This window comes from Podarcis filfolensis, assembly GCF_964270895.1.
Source record: "Podarcis filfolensis genome assembly, chromosome: 13".
NCBI classification, from domain to species: Eukaryota; Metazoa; Chordata; class Lepidosauria; order Squamata; family Lacertidae; genus Podarcis; species Podarcis filfolensis.
Window position 1 is genome coordinate 37,599,459 of NC_139615.1, and position 19,277 is coordinate 37,618,735.

At 42.1% G+C, this 19,277-nt stretch overlaps 2 protein-coding genes and 1 long non-coding RNA gene across 4 annotated transcripts; 2 read left to right on the forward strand and 1 right to left on the reverse strand.

The window, feature by feature from the left end:
- Window positions 1–1,069: 1,069 nt before the first annotated feature.
- On the reverse strand, window positions 1,070–18,870 carry LOC310747743 (vomeronasal type-2 receptor 26-like). Of its 2 annotated transcripts, none has more exons than XM_083582745.1 (6): window positions 17,882–18,870; window positions 15,695–15,977; window positions 13,938–14,804; window positions 2,663–2,890; window positions 2,235–2,361; window positions 1,070–2,084 (listed from the first exon to the last, which is right to left on the reverse strand). In XM_083582745.1, the coding sequence occupies exons 1-6, from the start codon at window positions 17,950–17,952 to the stop codon at window positions 1,186–1,188; spliced, it is 2,475 nt and encodes an 824-aa protein (XP_083438871.1). In that variant the 5' UTR covers window positions 17,953–18,870; the 3' UTR covers window positions 1,070–1,185. The 2 variants fall into 2 exon arrangements, with proteins under 2 accessions (XP_083438871.1, XP_083438872.1); XM_083582746.1 differs by lacking the exon at window positions 17,882–18,870 and adding an exon at window positions 16,629–16,704.
- LOC310748185 lies at window positions 2,879–14,720 on the forward strand. The gene is made up of 3 exons (XR_014541172.1): window positions 2,879–2,980; window positions 11,882–12,381; window positions 14,660–14,720. It is a non-coding gene; the product is annotated as an uncharacterized lncRNA (long non-coding RNA).
- Window positions 7,586–11,873, forward strand: LOC310748667 (vomeronasal type-2 receptor 26-like; the record flags this gene model as incomplete). Its single annotated transcript, XM_083584515.1, has 3 exons — window positions 7,586–8,650; window positions 9,372–9,559; window positions 10,959–11,873. Coding segments are annotated over exons 2-3 (1,068 nt in total), but the record flags the coding sequence as incomplete, so codon positions are not given.
- Window positions 18,871–19,277: the final 407 nt, after the last annotated feature.

A 19,277-nucleotide genomic window follows, 5' to 3' on the forward strand; every position in this document is an offset into this window, starting at 1 on the left:
AACTATCAGACTTTAAGAGAACATCTGAAGGCAGCCCTGTTTAGAGACGCTTTTAATATTTGAAGAATCATTATATTTTAATATTGTGTTGGAAGCTGCCCAGAATGGGTGGGGGGAAACAGCCAGATGAGTGGGGTATAAATAATAAATTATTATAATATTATTATTATAACTAGAAGCAGCTATTTGTGCTCCTAATAGAAAAACACCTCTGATATGGAAACATATAGAAATGCCCAAAAAAATGTGAATATGTGAAACAAAGAACTATTTGGATGGGTGGTATATAGATGTAATAAAGAAAAAACGATTAGCAAATACAAAAAGAATGGTTAATTAACGTACTTGAGATATCAAGATGTAAAAGAGAATTAACTTTACAATTGCCCAGATGTATTCAGTATTCATAGTGGGTCATGGAATAAAATTGTCTTTTTATTTACCAATCTTCTTGTTTCACCATTTTTCAAAGAATGTGTGATAATATTGTATTTTCTAATTAAAAGGATTTTTATTGCACTCATGTTCAAAACGCTTTTTCTCCAAAATATTCATTCAGAACCAACCAGTCCCATCTTCTGAACAAAAGCCCATTAGCAATACCACCCTTGTTATAAGTAAGAACAATGAGACCGGAGAAACATCACCCAGCTATTATTTTATTGTTTTATTTCTTTTAATATGCTGTACACCGCTTTGAGATTTGTATTAAAAATATAAAGCGGTATAGAAAATGAAAAGTAAATCAATAAAACAACAAAATAAAAACCAGAAATTGTGTAGCAAATATTGCCTGTAACTACTGAAATCAATGGTACTGAATAATCCTGACAGTAGCAGTTCCACTGAAACCTTACTTACTGGAGAATCACATAGAAAAGAATAAGGAGAAGCTTTTTAAGCCTCCCAATATATTGTTTTCTCTTTTTCAATGTATAAATAACCACCATCTGGTGTTCTAGTCAGGCCTTCATATTTTGCAGTACCCATGACAGTTTCTTAGTTTCCCAAACATTGAAAAAGGTTGTGGACCCCAATTTCAGAAAGACCACAGAGGATTTTTAAAGGAATTGCGCATAGGAATTGTAACAGATAAAATACAGCATGGTTATACGATGTAGAAAAAGAGAGATTAATTTGCCCATATTCTGATAGAACAAAAAACAGAGATGTTAGGTTACTTAGTTATTTCTTCTTTATTAACTTCTCCTTGCAGTTCAAATCAGGCCTTAACACAATGATGTAGCATTTGGGGGCAAAGATGGAGCCCAGTAAGCCAGCACTGGAGGCCAAGATGGAGAAGATCTCCACAGCCACCATGTATTTCCCCTTGGTGCTCAGGTACACTGGAAGAAAGGAGATCCAAACACTACAAAACAACAACATGCTGAAGGTGATGAATCTGGCCTCATTAAAGCTGTCAGGCAGTTTCCTGGCAAAAAAGGCCACTACAAAGCTGACAATGGCCAAAAAGCCCATGTAGCCCAGGACACAGTAAAACAGGGCAACTGACCCTTCGTTGCAGCCTAGAATGATTTCCCTCATCAGAGAGTTCATGTCAGAATCAGGAAATGGGGGAGAGGTTCCTAACCACACAGTGCAGATGCCTGCTTGGACAAGGGAACAAGAAATCACAATGGCGCTTGCCAGTCTTTTCCCCACCCACTTCCTCATTCTGGATCCTGGTTTGGTGGCCACAAAGGCCAGAACCACCGTGATCGTTTTGGCCAGAACACAAGAAACAGTCACTGTGAAAACAAGGCCAAAAGCCATTTGTCGGAGCAGGCAGCTCACTCTTTCTGGAGGGCTGAGGAAGATGAATGGGCAGAGGAAGCAGAGCAGGAGGAAAGTGAGGAGAGTGTAGGTGAGGTCCCGATTGTTTGCTCTGACGAGTGGTGTGTCCTGATGTTTAATGAAGATGGCAAGGACTAATATTGTGAGGAGAAAGAGAGAAAGAGCCAACAATGCTAAGCTCATCCCCAGAGGCTCTTTAAAAGACAGGAAGCTGATGGTCTTTGGAATGCATTGTGATTGTTCCATGTTGGGATAATGATCTTCAGGGCATGCAACACAGTCATCCATATCTGGAGAGAACATAATACATTCAGGTTTGAGATGTTCTGGATAGCAACTACAAATGCTACCGGTGTGGAACTCTTAAGGTTAAAATAGAAATATCACAGATGTCTCCTTTATACATTTGAAAAGTACCATGTATATATTGTGTCTCCTACCTTTCTGGGATGAAATTTTGCCTTGAGGACATGGAGCACAATCATAGCAGCAGAATGGCTCCCCCTCCTTCTTTTCCTTCCTGGAACCAGGAGGGCAATTTGAGTTACATAGCGAAAGGGGTGGAACCTGCCCATTTAAATAAACACATAAACATTTTAGCACACAGAAATTAGTAGTATTTCAACCCACCCCCAACTAGAATTAGGAAGACACTAAAATACTTATTCCAAACTCAGAGACAAACTACTCATTTTTCTATTCATGCTTTTTAAAAAAGTGTGCTCAACCTGACCATCTGGGGAACAAATATCTCAAATGGAGCGCGATCTGTTGGAATGTAATGTTAAAGATATTCTCTTTTCCTATCTCTCAATGTTAAACATATTCTCTTTTCCCATCTCTCATGGATGTAGGAATTATGCCTCACCTGGTGAAAGCTCTGGTGCCACACCATTCTGTTGTCATCAATGGAAATCAGCTGGCCTGGGACAGCCTCCCCACCCAGTCTTCCAACCTTGACCCTCACGAAGGAGTTATTTGGAAAAGTGACTATGTTGGCAATATCAAAGCCAGCTTCTACTTCCCTGCTCTCACTGAAAGATACCATTTCTCCAGCAGAGTTGTTAAAGGAGACACTCCTAAAGAAGGGATGGAGCTGCATTGGAGGAAAAATAGGAACTATGAAGTAATGCATATGTCTCTCCTTACTGACACTCAGGATGCCTCCAACATTCAATACTGGCAGGTACTACTATGCAAGCAGAATCCACTCATTGGAATTGGTTCGTAAGGCGAGCATTCACAGAGAGAGCCAATGATTTCCTTTCTCTTCTATAGGGAAAATTCTAATGCATTCCAGACCAGTTCCCACTGCCCATTGATCTTCCTCAGCCCTCCAGAAAGAGTGAGCTGCCTGCTCCGACAAATGGCTTTTGGCCTTGTTTTCACAGCGACCGTTTCTTGTGTTCTGGCCAAAACGATCACGGTGGTTCTGGCCTTTGTGGCCACCAAACCAGGATCCAGAATGAGGAAGTGGGTGGGGAAAAGACTGGCAAGCTCCATTGTGATTTCTTGTTCCCTTATCCAAGCGGGCATTTGCACTGTGTGGTTAGGAATCTCTCCCCCATTCCCTGATTCCGACATGCACTCTGTGGTGAGGGAAATCATTCTAGGCTGCAACGAAGGGTCAGTTGCCCTGTTTTACTGTGTCCTGGGCTACATGGGCTTTTTGGCCATTCTCAGCTTTGTTGTGGCCTTTTTTGCCAGGAAACTGCCTGACAGCTTTAATGAGGCCAAATTCATCACCTTCAGCATGGTGTTGTTTTGTAGTGTTTGGATCTCCTTTCTTCCAGTGTACCTGAGCACCAAAGGGAAATACATGGTGGCTGTGGAGATCTTCTCCATCTTGGCCTCCAGTGCTGGCTTACTGGGCTCCATCTTTGCTCCCAAATGCTACATCATTGTGTTAAGGCCTGATTTGAACTGCAAGGAGAAGTTAATAAAGAAGAAATAACAAATTAACCTATCATCTCTGTTTATTTGTTCTATCAGAATATGGGGAAATTAATCTCTCTTTTTCTACATCGTATAACCATGCTGTATTTTATCTGTTACAATTCCTATGTGCAATTCCTTTTAAAATCCTCTGTGGTCTTTCTGAAATAGGGATCCACAACCGTTTTCAACGTTTGGGAAACTAAAAAACTGTAATGGGTACTGGAAAGTATGAAGGCCTGACTTGAACACCAGATGGTGGTTAATTATACACTGAAAATGAGAAAACAATACATTGGGAGGCTTAAAAAGCTTCTCCTTATTCTTTTCTATGTGATTCTCCAGTAAGTAAGGTTTCAGTGGAACTGCTACTGTCAGGATTAATCAGTATCACTGATTTCAGTAGTTACAGGCAATATTTGCTACACAATTTCTGGTTTTTTATTTTTTTATTTATTTAGCTACTTTTCAATTTCTATAAAGCTTTAAATTTTTAATAAAAATCTCAAAGTGGTGTACAGCATATTAAAACAAATAAAACAATAATGCAATAGCTGGGTGATGTTCCTCCGGCCTCATTGTTCTTACTTATAACAAGGGTGGTATTGCTAATGGGCTTTGGTTCAGAAGATGGGACTGGTTTGGTTCTGAATGAATATTTTGGAGAAAAAGTGTTTTGAACATGTGTGCAATAAAAATCCGTTTAATTAGAAAATACCACATTCTTTGAAAAATGGTGGAACAAGAAATTTGGTAAATGAAAAGACCATTTTATTCCATGACCCACTATGAATACTGAATACATCTGGGCAATTGTAAAGTTAATTCTCTCTTACCTCTTGATATCTCAAATACGTTAATTAACCATTCTTTTTGTATTTGCTAATCGTTTTTTCTTTATTACATCTATATACCACCCCTCCAAATAGTTCTTTGTTTCATATACTCACATTTGTTTGGGCATTTCTATATGTTTCCATATCAGAGGTGTTTTTCTATTAGGAGCACAAATAGCTGCTTCTAGTTATAATAATAATATAATAATAATTTATTATTTATACCCCACTCATCTGGCTGTTTCCCCCCAGCCATTCTGGGCAGCTGCCAGCACAATATTAAAATACAATGATTCATCAAATATTAAAAGCTTCTCTAAACAGAGCTGCCTTCAGATGTCTATTAAAAGTCTGATAGTTGTTTATATCTTTGACATCTGATGGGAGGGCGTTCTACAGGGCGGGTGCCACTACCAAGAAGGCCCTCTGCCTGCTTCCCTGTAACCTCCCTTTTCGCAGTGAGGGAACCACCAGAAGGCCCTTGGCGCTGGACCTCAGTGTCTAGGCTGAACAATGGGGATGGAGACACTCCTTCATGTATACTGGGCCGAGGCTATTTAGGGCTTTAAAGGTCAGCACCAACACTCTGAATTGTGCCCAGAAAATTATTGGGAGCCATTGTAGGTCTTTCAGGATGAGTGTTATGTGGTCTCGGCGGCCTCTCCCAGTCACCAGTCTAACTGCCACATTCTGAATTAGTTATAGTTTCTGGGTCACTTTCAAAGGTAGCCCAACACAGAGCGCATTGCAGTAGTTAAAGCAGCATGAGATAACCAGAGCATGCACCACTCTGGCAAGACAGTCCAAGGACAGGTAGGGTCTCAGCCTGCGTACCAGATGGCGCTGGTAGACAGCTGCCCAGGACACAGAATTGACCTGCGCCTCCATGGACAGCTGTGAGTCCAAAATGACTCCCAGGCTGCGCACCTGGTCCTTCAGGGGCACAGTTACCTCATTCTGGACCAGGGAGTCCTCCACACCAGCCCACCCCCTGTCCCCCAGAAACAGTACTTCTGTCTTGTCAGGATTCAACCTCCATCTGTTAGCTGCAATCCATCCTCCAACCGCCTCCAGACACTCACACAGAACTTGCAAAGAATGTGTGGTTTCTGAACACCTTCTCAGGGTTAATTTCCCAATGCTGCAGGACATGTAAAGGAGGTGAGAGAGATGCTAGCATATCAGGAAGGAATGGGGTTTCCTAGTTCTAGTCTGGCCATGGGGGCCTAGCCTATGGTCCTCCATGGGCAAACAAGTAAAAGAGATGGGTTATACCTTTCAGGGTGACAGCAGCTACGAAATTAAAAGACGCCTGCTTCTTGGGAGAAAAGCAATGACAGATGGGTTATACCTGTCAGAGTTAGGTAAGTTGAGGGTTATGTTGTCTGGAAAGATGAGCTGGGCCCTTTGGGAAAATCAGCCCTGACAGCAGCCCTACATACCACATTCAGATGAAATCCTACAATAAGAAGTGAAAGCAGCAAATAGAAGCAAATACGTTATTGAGAAACTGCAGGACCAAACAGAACCATTTTACCTTAAAATTACATTTAAGGAAGATGCCAAGACACTCTTGGAATTTGAGCAGGGCCCCAAAACAGCAAAAACTAGCTTACCTCACCCTAATTACAACCTTTAGAATCATAGGCCCAGCCAGCAGGCTTTATCCAGAAATATATGGCCTATTGCTCGCTATCAGTCTACCCAAGAAGCGCAACATTTAAGGTCTTAGCTGGTTGCTACAAGCTCAGAAACCATGGCTCTCTTGGACTCCTATACCAATAATTTGGAGCTTTCACCACTGTAACTAAGCCATGTGCTACTGCCTGTGTTTTCTGACTGATGTATGGAGAAACACATGAACCTGACCTTTGAAGAGTTTGTAAGTAAGCCAGTTTTTCACTGACCAGATGTGTGGTCCTTTTCAATGCTAAGGGGAGAGGGAAGTTTTGGAACTCATGGGGATATATTTTTAAGATCTAACAACTTATATTTCCACGCCTTACTTTGCTGAATATTTTGTGATTTGAAATATCTGCTGGGGTTCTCTCACCAAAGAGTACTTGCCCCAAACCTGGATCTTGGCATCCAGGGAATTCTCCCTTTTTATACTTCATCTTCCTTGCAACCTACACAAATCATCTGTCATAACTCAATCTCTCACAATTTTTCAGTCTTAGTATGATTGTCAGTAAATTAATGAACAGATGTTCGGGGTGGAATTTTTGGAGGTCAGACTTATCATTTCCATTCTTCAGATGAAGCTTTTCAGCACTGATAGCAGACTGGACCACTGTTCTTTTCTTACTCCTTGTAGTTATTTTTCCATGCTCTTTTGTCGTCCCATAAACTGACAGAAACCATTTTGATGAAATAACACAAGCATGTGCTGGTGTTTTTTCATTTTGTTGTTTTTGATGTAGAGAAACCTAGTTATCATCACAGCTGTAATTATCAATCTCGCCATGACTAAGTCTCTCTTGAATAATGTCTCCATAGATTTCCAGACAATATTAGCCAGAGTCTAAACATGGGCATAAAACACCTTCCTGCTATTCTAAGCAAGGGAGAGGGAAGAGGGAGAGGGGGGATTTCTGCTTTTCTCTTTGTTGAGATGTAAAATAGGATTTTAATCTGAGAATTGGTAGGAAAGTGCTGTTCCTGTCAAGGCAGAATATTGTACTGAGCATGGTTCTGAAGCTAAGGTTCATTTTCCAGATGGAAATGAGGGTGTCAGATGAGAAAGAATATTTGCCTCAGTATGTTGCTGTTTGTTGTGCCCCTTCTCTTTCATCTGCCTCATATGGTGTGCAAACATACATGCCTCACCATCCATGATCGGTCCAGAATTCCACATGAATACTACCAACCTGGTGATCTTATTATTGGCGGACTTGCTTCTCACCTCTTTACCTCTTTTGACAAAGTAGACTTCAAAGAAAGGCTAACCACCCATCAACTTCTTAATACCTTGTAAATACTTCATGTATCAAGTAATCAGGTGGTACAGAAACATCCCCCAGCTCTAACCAGGCTTACTGAGAAGCCTGTCCACTGATTTTAGAGGGATTTCCTTCCACGCAGAGGTGTCGGGGAGGGGAGACCATTTCAGAGGTTTTGAGTTGGCTTGGAGGGAGGGAAATGGAGATCTGAATGTGTCATCAGTGAGATGAGAGAGTCTTTCTTTCATTCATGTGTTCTGTCCTCCCCACAGCCCACCAAATTTCTTCCAAGAAGACTTTCACAAGAGGAGCCACAACTTAAACTTACCTACTTTAAGATGGAAAGCCCTTCTCTGTTCTGAATATTGAACTTCATCTCTGAAAGTTTAGGGTGGAGAGTCTTAAAAGCTCACCTCTCCTTTGAGGTGAAATTCTCATTCAGATCTTCTCATCCAAGTCAGGCTAGTCTTATATGACCCTCCCAGTTTAAAATGTGTCACAGGTTTGAATATGATGAGAACTACTCCATTAAGCCTGGCTACCTGCTTCTCTGCATTTCGATACAGCTTTTTTGTTGGATCAGCTCAGTACCTGTAAATAAATGATTTCTATATGTCTAAGCCCAAAGGGTAGTCTGTACACTTTATTTTTATCATGTTAGATCTTTGGATGAAGGGGGTATATTATTATTATTATTATTAATAATAATAATAATAATAATAATAATCAGCTTCATGGTTTCAAAATATTTTAAGGCTTCTGTTGATGTCTCTGTGTGACTGTCAATGTCTGTGGCCTTGTGCTGTCACTATGGTTGGTGCAGGCTTGTTCGATGACAGAGGACTGGTGACAGGGGAAGAGAGGGAATTTCATTTAAAGACAGGGCTGGATCAGGTCCATTTATTCCAATTGGCCCGGGCAACAACAGACTAATTGGCTGAAGGTTCTGATCAGCCAAGAAATGGCAGTTAACTGTCATTTGGGGCAGTTGGGAAATGGCAGTTAACTGTCAGTTAACTGTAAGGAAGGAGGTGTGAGGGAAAAACCAAAGAAAGCTGAGGTGAAAGTGGACAGCTGAGGCTTAAATATTAAGCTATATTTTGTGTTGAAGATCAGAACAAGTGAGCTGGTGTCTACTTTAAGGTAGGAGGCTGCTCAGTTCTTACAAATGAGTTGACATTTAAATATGAACCTACCAAAATTTGCTTGCTCTAAAAAGGTATCTAAACCAAAACAGAGCCATCATTTGAAATTTATATTTCTCCAGATTTTGCAGTGCAATCTTCTAGCCAAGTCATGTATAAAAAATGCATATACGGATGTAAAGTTTCCATAAAAATGCATATACAGTGATACCTCGGGTTAAGAACTTAATTCTTTCTGGAAGTCCATTCTTAACCTGAAACTGTTTGTAACCTGAGGTACCACTTTAGCTAATGGGGCCTTCCGCTGCCACTGTGCCACTGCCACGTGATTTCTGTTCTCATCCTGAAGCAAAGTTCTTAACCCGAGGTACTATTTCTGGGTTAGCGGAGACTGTAAACTGAAGCGTCTGTAACCTGAAGCGTCTGTAACCTGAGGTACCACTGAATTAATAAAAGTGAGCTACAAGTATAAAAGTGGGATGTATTCCTTCAGGGGAAACTCCTTTGCATATATAATAGGACACAATTTCAACTAAAATGCTGAAGAATTGTCAAGCCTCCCCCCCCTTTTTTTAAATTGCATAGCATATATTTCAAATATATAGCATGAAATTCTCATTGCAGTGTTGTGCCAAAGAACTACCAGCATATTCTGGCCTTGGTATTTGCTGTCAAGGAGATCAATGAGAACCCCAAGATCTTACCAAATATCACCTTAGGATTCCACATCTATGAAAGTTACTTCAATGAAAGGATGACCTATCGGGCTGCTCTGAACCTTCCGTCCACACTTATACCCAACTACAAGTGTGACACCCAGAAACACCTGGTGGCAGTTATTGGGGGACTGGACTTTGATACCTCCCTCTACATGGCAGACATATTGAGCATCTACAAGATTCCCCAGGTAAGATACAATCACCATGATCTTTTCTATCCAAAAACGTTTTGTAGAATTGTGACTAAAAAAGAGGGTGGTCCTGCGCTTCACAAAATGTATTTCCTGTTTGCATTGCAAATTAAATAACCTGTGTAGCACAAAACAGATAGTAGTGAGCCATCAGCAGCCTTTTAACATGTCTGCTCTAGATCAGCAGCCTTCTCTCGCCTTCTTAAGCACACTTGCCTTTTCTCTCTGCTCTAGGTCTGAGCAGTGCTCCCCTGACTCCTCTAACTAGTCTGGTGTCCCAAGTGCAGTGGATGATGCAGTCCTATTGGTATATTGAAGGAGGATTCAATGGCAGGACCAGTTGGTTTCTATCTCAGGCAGCAGAATGTATTCGGTGTAACCTGGCCTCACCCAATAAACCAAGAAGTGTGGGTGGTATGGGAGAAGGTGGCCCTCTAGATATATGAGGTTCAGACAATTTAGAGCTTTTAAAGGTCAATACTAGGATTTTCAATAGGTGACTTTCTCTTTATGTTTGGAAATGGTTCTGCACAGAGCTTCTACTGAGGCATGCAGAGAATGGTCTGGATTGGCCAAGAAACGTTGCACTTTGGCTTACGTGTTGGCAGAAAGGTCCCCTCTTTCACCGGACGTGAAGGAGGCATGACCTACACAAGATTGACAACAACAGCTTACCACTCTATGGCCTTTACGCCCTCATGCATTAACTAGAGCTAAACATGCTAGTTATATAAGGCTGCAATTTATCCCATGGTTGGGGCTCAGGAAACACCACCCCCACCCCAGTCCTACTTTCCGCCCTCCTGGCTGAGAAGGTACTGTGCTCATGGGAGACAGCTCATCTCACCTCGCTTCCTTACTCCAACTCCTCAAAAACAAACAAACAAACAAAAAAAACCCTCCACATTCCATTCTGCAAATTGACATTTCTTCCAACTTTGCCTATGGTTTACTGGCTGAAGACTGAAGCTGCTCTTTTGGAAATCTGGAAGCCTGCCTGTCAGGAGGCAGCTGTGCACACGTTCTGGCACTTGTGTGTGATTCTGTGCGTCTGTAGTACAATAGAAGTTTGGGAAGGAAGGGAAGGTGGGACGTCATAAAATGAGGAGATGAAATGTTGTGTTGAAACAAAGGGGATGAAATGGAGAAGGAAAATTAGGGAGAGGGACAGCAGCAGTGCAGGAAAGCAAGGAGAATGAACTGGAGACAGAAGATGAGGAGAAAGGAGAGCAAAGCAGGGCAGCACTCCATGGAGGCCAAATCAGCCACACTCCCAACTTTCTGGAGTCTCCTTCCTGAGGCAACTGGCTCATCTCATCTGTATGGTGGGTAGGCCTTGAATACACATACAATCCTTCTTCTGCATTTATGAATTATGCCTCTTTATTCCTTTTAGCTCACTTATGGTTCCTTTCCTCCAGAAGATCCTGGTCAAAGCCAATCTACTTCCTTCTATAGGATGGTGCCCAATGAAGCCCATCAGTACACTGGGATTGTTGAGTTACTTCTGCACTTTGGTTGGACGTGGGTTGGACTGCTCGCAGTGGATAATGACAGTGGAGAGAGATTTATTCAGACCCTGAAACCTCTGCTCTCCCAGAAAGGCATTTGCTTGGCCTTCTCAGAGACAACCCTGAAAATCACATATTTGGCAGAGTTTTATGATTTGCAGTCTGACTTAATCCAAATCTATCATGTTATTATGGAAAGTGAAGCAAAGATAGTTGTTTACTATGGAGGAACAACATCCATGGTTCGCTTGCGAATAATGCTAGTGCTAGGTGAAATGGAAAATATTAACAAAACATCTGTGGGCAAGGTGTGGATCCTGACAGCACAGGTGGATTTCACAGCATTGACCTATCAAATGAGCATGGATATGCATGTCTTCCATGGTTCCCTTTCCTTTGCAGTTTATTCAAATGTGGTACAAGGATTCAAAGCCTTTCTTCAGGTACAAAATCCTTTTGAGGAGAATGGAAATGGCTTTGTCAAGCAGTTCTGGGCACAGGTATTTCTCTGTTTATTTCCAAACTCCAATACAGAGGAGCAGGCCAGTGGAACCTGCACTGGAGAGGAGAAGCTGGAAGATCTCCCTTCATCTGGCTTTGAGATGAGCATAACAAGCCACAGCTATAGCATCTATAATGCTGTTTATGCCACAGCACATGCTCTACATGCCATGTTCTTGCCCAGGACCAAATACAGGGCAGCGGTGGAAGGAGGGATGCAGAAGCTTCAGAAACTGCAGCCTTGGCAGGTAATACCTATCATAACATACAAGTTATTTGACAGGGCCATTGATCTTGATCTTTCTAGGGAAAATCCTAATGCATTCCCGTCCAAGAAGAAACGAGGAAAAAATCCATGGATTTCAGTTTCCACCCCTTGGATATCTCCCACCCCATGGAAGAGAATTGTAGGGTAACCGGCCTCATATAACCATCATGCATCTAATCAACGCATGAAGGGGGTTAATGCCATGGAGCAAGCTGTCCTATCAGGCTTCATCTATGTCACTTCCCTTCACTTTGGGAGGAAATGGGCAACAAAGCCTTTTGGTTTGGGGAAACTCAGCCTACATGTGAATTCTCTGAGCTGCTCTCACCTTCTCCTCTCATTGTAGGCTTGTATCCTCCCCTCAACTTCTGTGCAGAGAAACTGCTTGTAAAGAAGCAGGGCAGAGCAAGATCAGATCCTGCTTCACTTACAGTTTCTCTACAAACATAGATACCTACTAACAAAGAAGCAGCACAGAGGGGCCACCAGGGGGCGCATTGGAAGATGGCCGACAATAACATCTCTCCAACCCACACGAGGTAATTAAGAGGCTGTTATGGGAGTATGCAGTCTCCCTTGCCCCCTAAGGGAATGGGGGGTACTGCCTTGCCTGCTGTGTCTATAATTCACCCCCGGATTTGAAAGAAGGGGGTGAGGGCACTAGGCACAAAGCCCTTGGGTGGAGTCGGCTCTCCCGGACGCTGTCTCTGAATCACGCACTGGTTTGCATCAGCTCGAAATATTTAATTGGAATAGAAGCAAATGCACATATTTCAAGTGAAGATCGGGAGTAAAGACTGCTGATTAATGGGATCTCTGTGATGTGGAGCGACGGGTTGGACAATAAATCAAGTGAAGACTCATCATTAAAAGATCGGTATGTCGGAGCAAAACAGAAAGGGGGGGAGGAAAAACTTTTCTTTTTTTGTCTTATGTGAGTACCCAATAACCCTCCCCCCCCCCCCGAGAGAAAGAATCGTTGCAAATTACTAATCACAAGCAGGAGATTAAGAACTGTGTGGAAATGAATTACTGCTCAAAGAGAGGACTGGTGGGAACATTGGATGGAAAGAAAGCTTTATGACGCAGTTACAAATGGAGATTCGTTAAGACAGGCCTGCCCACAGGAGGACGAGGGGGAGGAGGACCATGGTGATTGGAATGTGAATGTATGGTTATCGGAATGTGAATTTGACCTGGCAGGGCCTCTGAGATACAGATTGGCAAGCCTGTGGAAATCAACGGACAGACTGTGGGAATGTTCTTTGCGGAGGTGTGGAAATGGCGTCTGTCCTTTATGTGATATGGCTCTTGGAGAGTGTAAAATCCACACAGGATATGTTTGTTTTCAACCCGCTTGTGAAGATTATCAGAGATCACAAAGAAAGGAATATATGATAACAAGAAGATGAGGAAAATAACAAAGAGACTATCTGGACAGAACTGGACAGAACTGTGTAATTAAAGCAGCAACAAGGGTGATGTGTGGATCCTTTTCGGAGCTCGAAGTACGGGTACCCCCAACAAAAATTTAAAAATTTGGCTGTATAATTTGGAACTAATGTGATTTGGAATTAATGTGATTTGATTGGCCTGTTAATAAAAAATAATTAAAACAACAACAACAAAGAAGCAGCACAGTGCAGGATTCGCAGCAACTGCTTAACAGCTGGAGGAGCAGCTTATCTGCATACGTTAAGCGGAGGATCCTAGTTTACAGTCAGTACTTGAAAATTTTCAGTGTAGTCTTCTACATTTCGATACGATACGATAATCTTTATTGTCATTGTCCCATACTGAACAATGAAACTTAAAATCTACATCAGACATTCAGAAACCAACAAGCCTGCTATCCCAGCTATCCCAGCCTGGTTAGCTCCCTAAAAACTCTGATACCCCATAAATAAATACAATAGACTCCCATAGAGACTCCCTTACACTGTGTTTAAAACCAAAATCACAATTGAATAAAAACTGTTTCTCAGGTGGCTAGTCCTAGTCTTTATAACCCTGTACCTTCTTCCAGAAGGCAAAAGCTGAAAGAGATCACTTCACTGCCTATGTCAAATAACTTATATGTTATGATAGGCATTACCTGCCAAGGCTGCAGTTTCTGAAGCTTCTGCATCCCTCCTTCCACCGCTGTCCTGTATTTGGTCCTGGGCAAGAACATGACATGTAGAGCATGTGCTGTGGCATAAACAGCACTATAGATGCTATAGCTGTGGCTTGTTATGCTCATCTCAAAGCCAGACGAAGGGAGATTTTCCAGCTTCTCCTCGCCAGTGCAGGTTCCACTGGCCTGCTCCTCTGTATTGGAGTTTGGAAATGAACAGAGAAATACCTGTGCCCAGAACTGCTTGACAAAGCCATTTCCATTCTCCTCAAAAGGATTTTGTACCTGAAGAAAGGCTTTGAATCCTTGTACCACATTTGAATAAACTGCAAAGGAGAGGGAACCGTGGAAGACATGCATATCCCAACTCATTTGGTAGGTCAATGTTGTGAAATCCACCTGTGCTGTCAGAATCCACACCTTGCCCACAGATGTTTTGTTCATATTTTCCATTTCACCTAGCACTAGCATTATTCGCAAGCGAACCATGGGCGTTGTTCCTCCATAGAAAATAACAACCTTGGCTTCACTTTCCATAATAACATGATAGATTCCCATAATAACATGGGAATACATGACATAAAGCTCTGCCAAATATGTGGTTTTCAGGGTTGTCTCTGAGAAAGCCAAGCAAATGCCTTTCTGGGAGAGCAGAGGTTTCAGGGTCTGAATAAATCTCTCTCCACTGTCATCATCCACAGCGAGCAGCCCAACCCACGTCCAACCAAAGTGCAGAAGTAACTCAACAATCCCAGTGTACTGATGGGCTTCATTGGGCACCATCCTATAGAAGGAAGTGGATTGGCTTTGACCAGGATCTTCTGGAGCAAAGGAACCATAAGTGAGCTAAAGGGAATAAAGAGGCATAATTCATAAATGCAGATGAAGGATTGTATGTGTATTAAGGACTGCCTGCCATGGAGACATGATGAGCCAGTTGCCTCAGGAAGGAGACTCCAGAAAGTTGGGAGGGTGGCCGATTTGGCCTCCATGGAGTGCTGCCCAGCTTTGCTCTCCTTTCTCCTCATCTTCTGTCTCCAGTTCATCCTCCTTGCTTTCCTGCACTGCTGCTGTCCCCCTCTCTAGTTAATGCATGAGGGTGTAAAGGTGATAGAGTAGTAAGCTGCTGTTGCCAATCTTGTGTAGGTCATGCCTCCTTCACCTCCAGTGAAAAGAGTAGACCTTTCTGCCAACACATGAGCCAAAGTGCAAGGTTTGTTGGCCAATCCAGACCATTCTCTGCATGCCTCAGTTGAAGATCTGTACTCTGGAAGGCAAAGCTACTGATCTTTGTTTATAACTGGCCCAGGAAACAGGACCATTTCCAAACATAAAGAGAAAGTCACCTATTGAAAATCCTAGTATTGACCTTTAAAAGCTCTAAATTGTCTGAACCTCATATATTTAGAGGGCCATCTTCTCCCATACCACCCACACTTCTTGGTTTATTGGGTGAGGCCAGGTCACACCTAATACCAATAGGACCGCATCATCCACTGCACTTGGGACACCAGACTAGTTAGAGGAGTCAGGGGAGGCACTGCTCAGACCTAGAGCAGAGAGAAAAGGCAAGTGTGCTTAAGAAGGGGAAATAGGACTGCCCAACTAGAGCAGACATCTTTAATTGCAAAGCGCACAGGAAACACATTTTCTGAAGAGCAGGACCACCCTCCTTTTTTAGTCACAATTCTACAAAACGTTTTTGGATAGAAAAGATCATGGTGATTGTATCTTACCTGGGGAATCTTGTAGATGCTCAATATGTCTGCCATGTAGAGGGAGGTATCAAAGTCCAGTCCCCCAATAACTGCCACCAGGTGTTTCTGGGTGTCGCACTTGTAGTTAGGTATAAGTGTGGAGGGAAGGTTCAGAGCAGCCCGATAGGTCATCCTTTCATTGAAGTAACTGTCATAGATGTGGAATCCTAAGGTGATATTTGGTAAGATCTTGGGGTTCTCATTGATCTCCTTGACAGCAAATATCAAGGCCAGAATATGCTGGTAGTTCTTTGGCACAGCACTGCAATGAGAATTTCATGCTATATTTTTGAAATATATGCTATGCAATTTAAAAAGGGGGGAAGGCTTGACAATTCTTCAGGATTTTATTGCAAATTGTGTCCTATTATATATGCAAAGGAGTTTCCCCTGAAGGAATAGATTGAATCCCACTTTTATGCTTGTAGCTCACTTTTATTAATACAGTGGTACCTCAGGTTAGAGACGCTTCAGGTTACTGGCACTTCAGGTTACAGACTCTGCTAACCTAGAAATAGTACCTCGGGTTAAGAACTTTGCTTCAGGATGAGAATAGAAATCACGTGGCAGCGGCATGGCGGCAGCGGGAGGCCCAATTAGCTAAAGTGGTACCTCAGGTTAAAAACAGTTTCAGGTTAAGAACAAACCTCCGAAACAAATTATGTACTTAACCTGAGGTACCACTGTATATGCATTTTTATGGAAACTTTACATCCATATGTGCATTTTTGTATACATGACTTGGCTGGAAGATTGCACTGCAAAATCTGGAGAAATATACATTTCAAATGATGGCTCTGTTTTGGTTTAGATAACTTTTCAGAGCAAGCAAATTTTGGCAGGTTCATGTTTAAATGTGAACTGATTTGTAAGAACTGAGCAGCTTCCTACCTTGAAATAGACACCAACTCACCTGTTCTGATCTTCAACACAAAATATGGTTAACACACTGGGGATAAATAGCTTAATATTTAAGCCTCAGCTGTCCACTTTCACCTCAGCTTTCTTTGGTTTTTCCCTCACACCTCCCTCCTGCCATTTCTTGGCTGATCAGAACCTTCATCCAATTAGTCTGTTGTTGTCCAGGCCAATTGAAATGAATGGACCGGTTCCAGCCCCTGTCTATAAATGAAATTCCCTCTCTTCCCCTGCCACCAGTCCTCTGTCATCGAACAAGCATGCACCATAGTGGCAGCAGAAGGCTATAGACATTGACAGTCACACAGAGACATCAACAGAAGCCATAAAATATTTTGAAACCACGAAGCTGATTAATAATAATAATAATAATAATAATAATAATACCCTTCATCCAAAGATCTAACATGATAAAAATAAAGTGTACAGGCTGCTCTTTGGGCTTAGACATATACAAATTGTTTATTTACAGGTATTGATCTGATCCCAGAACAAAAGGTGTATTGAAATGCAGAGAAGCAGGTAGCCAGGCTTAATGGAGTTATTCTCATCATATTCAAACCTGTGACACATTTTAAACTGGGAGGGTCATGTAAGACTAGCCTGACTTGGATGAGAACATCTGAATGAGAATTTCACCTCAAAGGAGAGGTGAGCTTTTAAGACCCTTCACCCCAAACTTTCAGAGATGAAGTTCAATATTCAGAACAGAGAAGGGCTTTCTATCTTAAAGTAGGTAAGTTTAAGTTGTGGCTCCTCTTGTGAAAGTCTTCTTGGAAGAAATTTGGTGTGATGTGGGGAGGAGAGAACACATGAATGAAAGAAAGACTCTCTCATCTCACTGACGACACATTCAGATCTCCATTTCCCTCCCTCCAAGCCAGCTCTTCAGCTCTGAGATAGTCCCCCCCCCCCGACACATCTGCTTGGAAGGAAATCCCTCTAAAATCAGTGGAACAGGCTTCTGAGTAAGCCTGGTCAGAGCAGGGGGATGTTTTTGTGACATCTGATTACGTGTCATATGAAGTCTTTACAAGGTATTAAGAAGTTGATTTGTCGTTAGCCTTTCCGTGAAGACTTCTTTGTCAGAAGCAGTAAGGAGGTGAGAAGCAAGTCCGCCAATAATAAGATCACCAGGTTGGTAGTATTCATGTGGAATTCTGGACCGATCATGGATGATGAGGCATGTATGTTTGCACACCATATGTGGCAGATGAAAGAGAAGGGGCACAACAAACAGCAACATACTGAGGCAAATATTCTTTCTCATCCGACACCCTCATTTCCAGCTGGAAAATGAACCTTAGCTTCAGAACCATGCTCAGTACAATATTCTGCCTTGACAGGAACAGCACTTCCCTACCAATTCACAGATTAAAATCCTATTTTACACCTCAACAAAGAGAACAGCAGAAATCCTTCCTCTTCCTCTTCCCTCTCCCTTGCTTAGAATGGCAGGAAGGGGTTTTATGCCCATGTTTAGACTCTGGCTGGTATTGTCTGGAAATCTATGGAGACATTATTCAAGAGAGACTTAGTAATGATAAGATTGATAATTACAGCTGTGATGATAACTAGGTTTCTCTACATCAAAAACAACAAAATGACCAGAAAAAACACCAGCACATGCTTGTGTTATTTCATGAAAAGTGGTTTCTGTCTGTTTATGGGACAACAAAAGAGCATGGAAAAATAACTACAAGGAGGAAGAAAAGAACAGTGGTCCAGTCTGCTATCAGTGCTGAAAAGCTTCATCTGAACAGTGGAAATGGTCACTCTGACCTCCAAAATTCCCACCTGAACATCTGTTCATTAATTTACTGACAATCATACTAAGACTGAAAAATTGTGAAAGAGATTGAGTTATGGCAGATGATTTGTGTAGGTTGCAAGGAAAATGAAGTATAAAAAGGGAGAATTCCCTGGATGCCAAGATCCAGGTTTGGGGCAAGTACTCTTTGGTGAGAGAACCACAACAGATATTTTCAATCACAAAATATTCAGCAAAGTAATGCGTGGAAATATAGGTTGTTAGGTCTTAAAAATATACCCCCATGAGTTCCAAAACTTCCCTCTCCCCTTAGCATTGAAAAGGACCACACATCTGGTCAGTGAAAAACTGGCTTACTTACAAACTCTTCAAAGGTCAGGTTCATGTGTTTCTCCATACATCAGTCAGAAAACACAGGCAGTAGCACTTGGCTTAGTTACAGTGGTGAAAGCTCCAAATTATTGGTAAAGGAGCCCAAGAGAGCCATGAGTTCTGAGCTTGTAGAAACCAGATAAGACCTTAAATGTTGCCTTTCTTGGGTAGACTGATAGAGAGCAATAGGCCATGTATGTCTAGATAAAGCCTGCTGGCTGGGCCTATGATTCTAAAGGTTGTAATTAGGGTGAGGTAAGCTAGTTTTTGCTGTTTTGGGGCCCTGCTCAAATTCCATGACTGTCTTGGTATCTTCCTTAAATGTAATTTTAAGGTAAAATGGTTCTGTTTGGTCCTGCAGTCTCTCAATAACGTATTTGCTTCTATTTCCAGCTTTCACTTCTTATTGTAGGATTTCATCTGAATGTGCTATGTAGCTACTTGGTTAGGGCTATACCATGACAGATATTTGGGTGACTTTGCAGGGCTGCTGTCAGGATT

Coding starts and splice junctions, on each gene's coding strand:
- LOC310747743 (XM_083582745.1), bottom strand. CDS start 17,952: ATGGTTCTGAAGCTAAGGTTCATTTTCCAGCTGGAAATGAGGGTGTCG. Junction 15,978..17,881: donor GAGAAAGAATATTTGCCTCA/GTATGTTGCTGT, acceptor TTCTCATTGCAG/TGCTGTGCCAAAGAACTACC. Junction 14,805..15,694: donor GCATCTACAAGATTCCCCAG/GTAAGATACAAT, acceptor TATTCCCTTTAG/CTCACTTATGGTTCCTTTGC.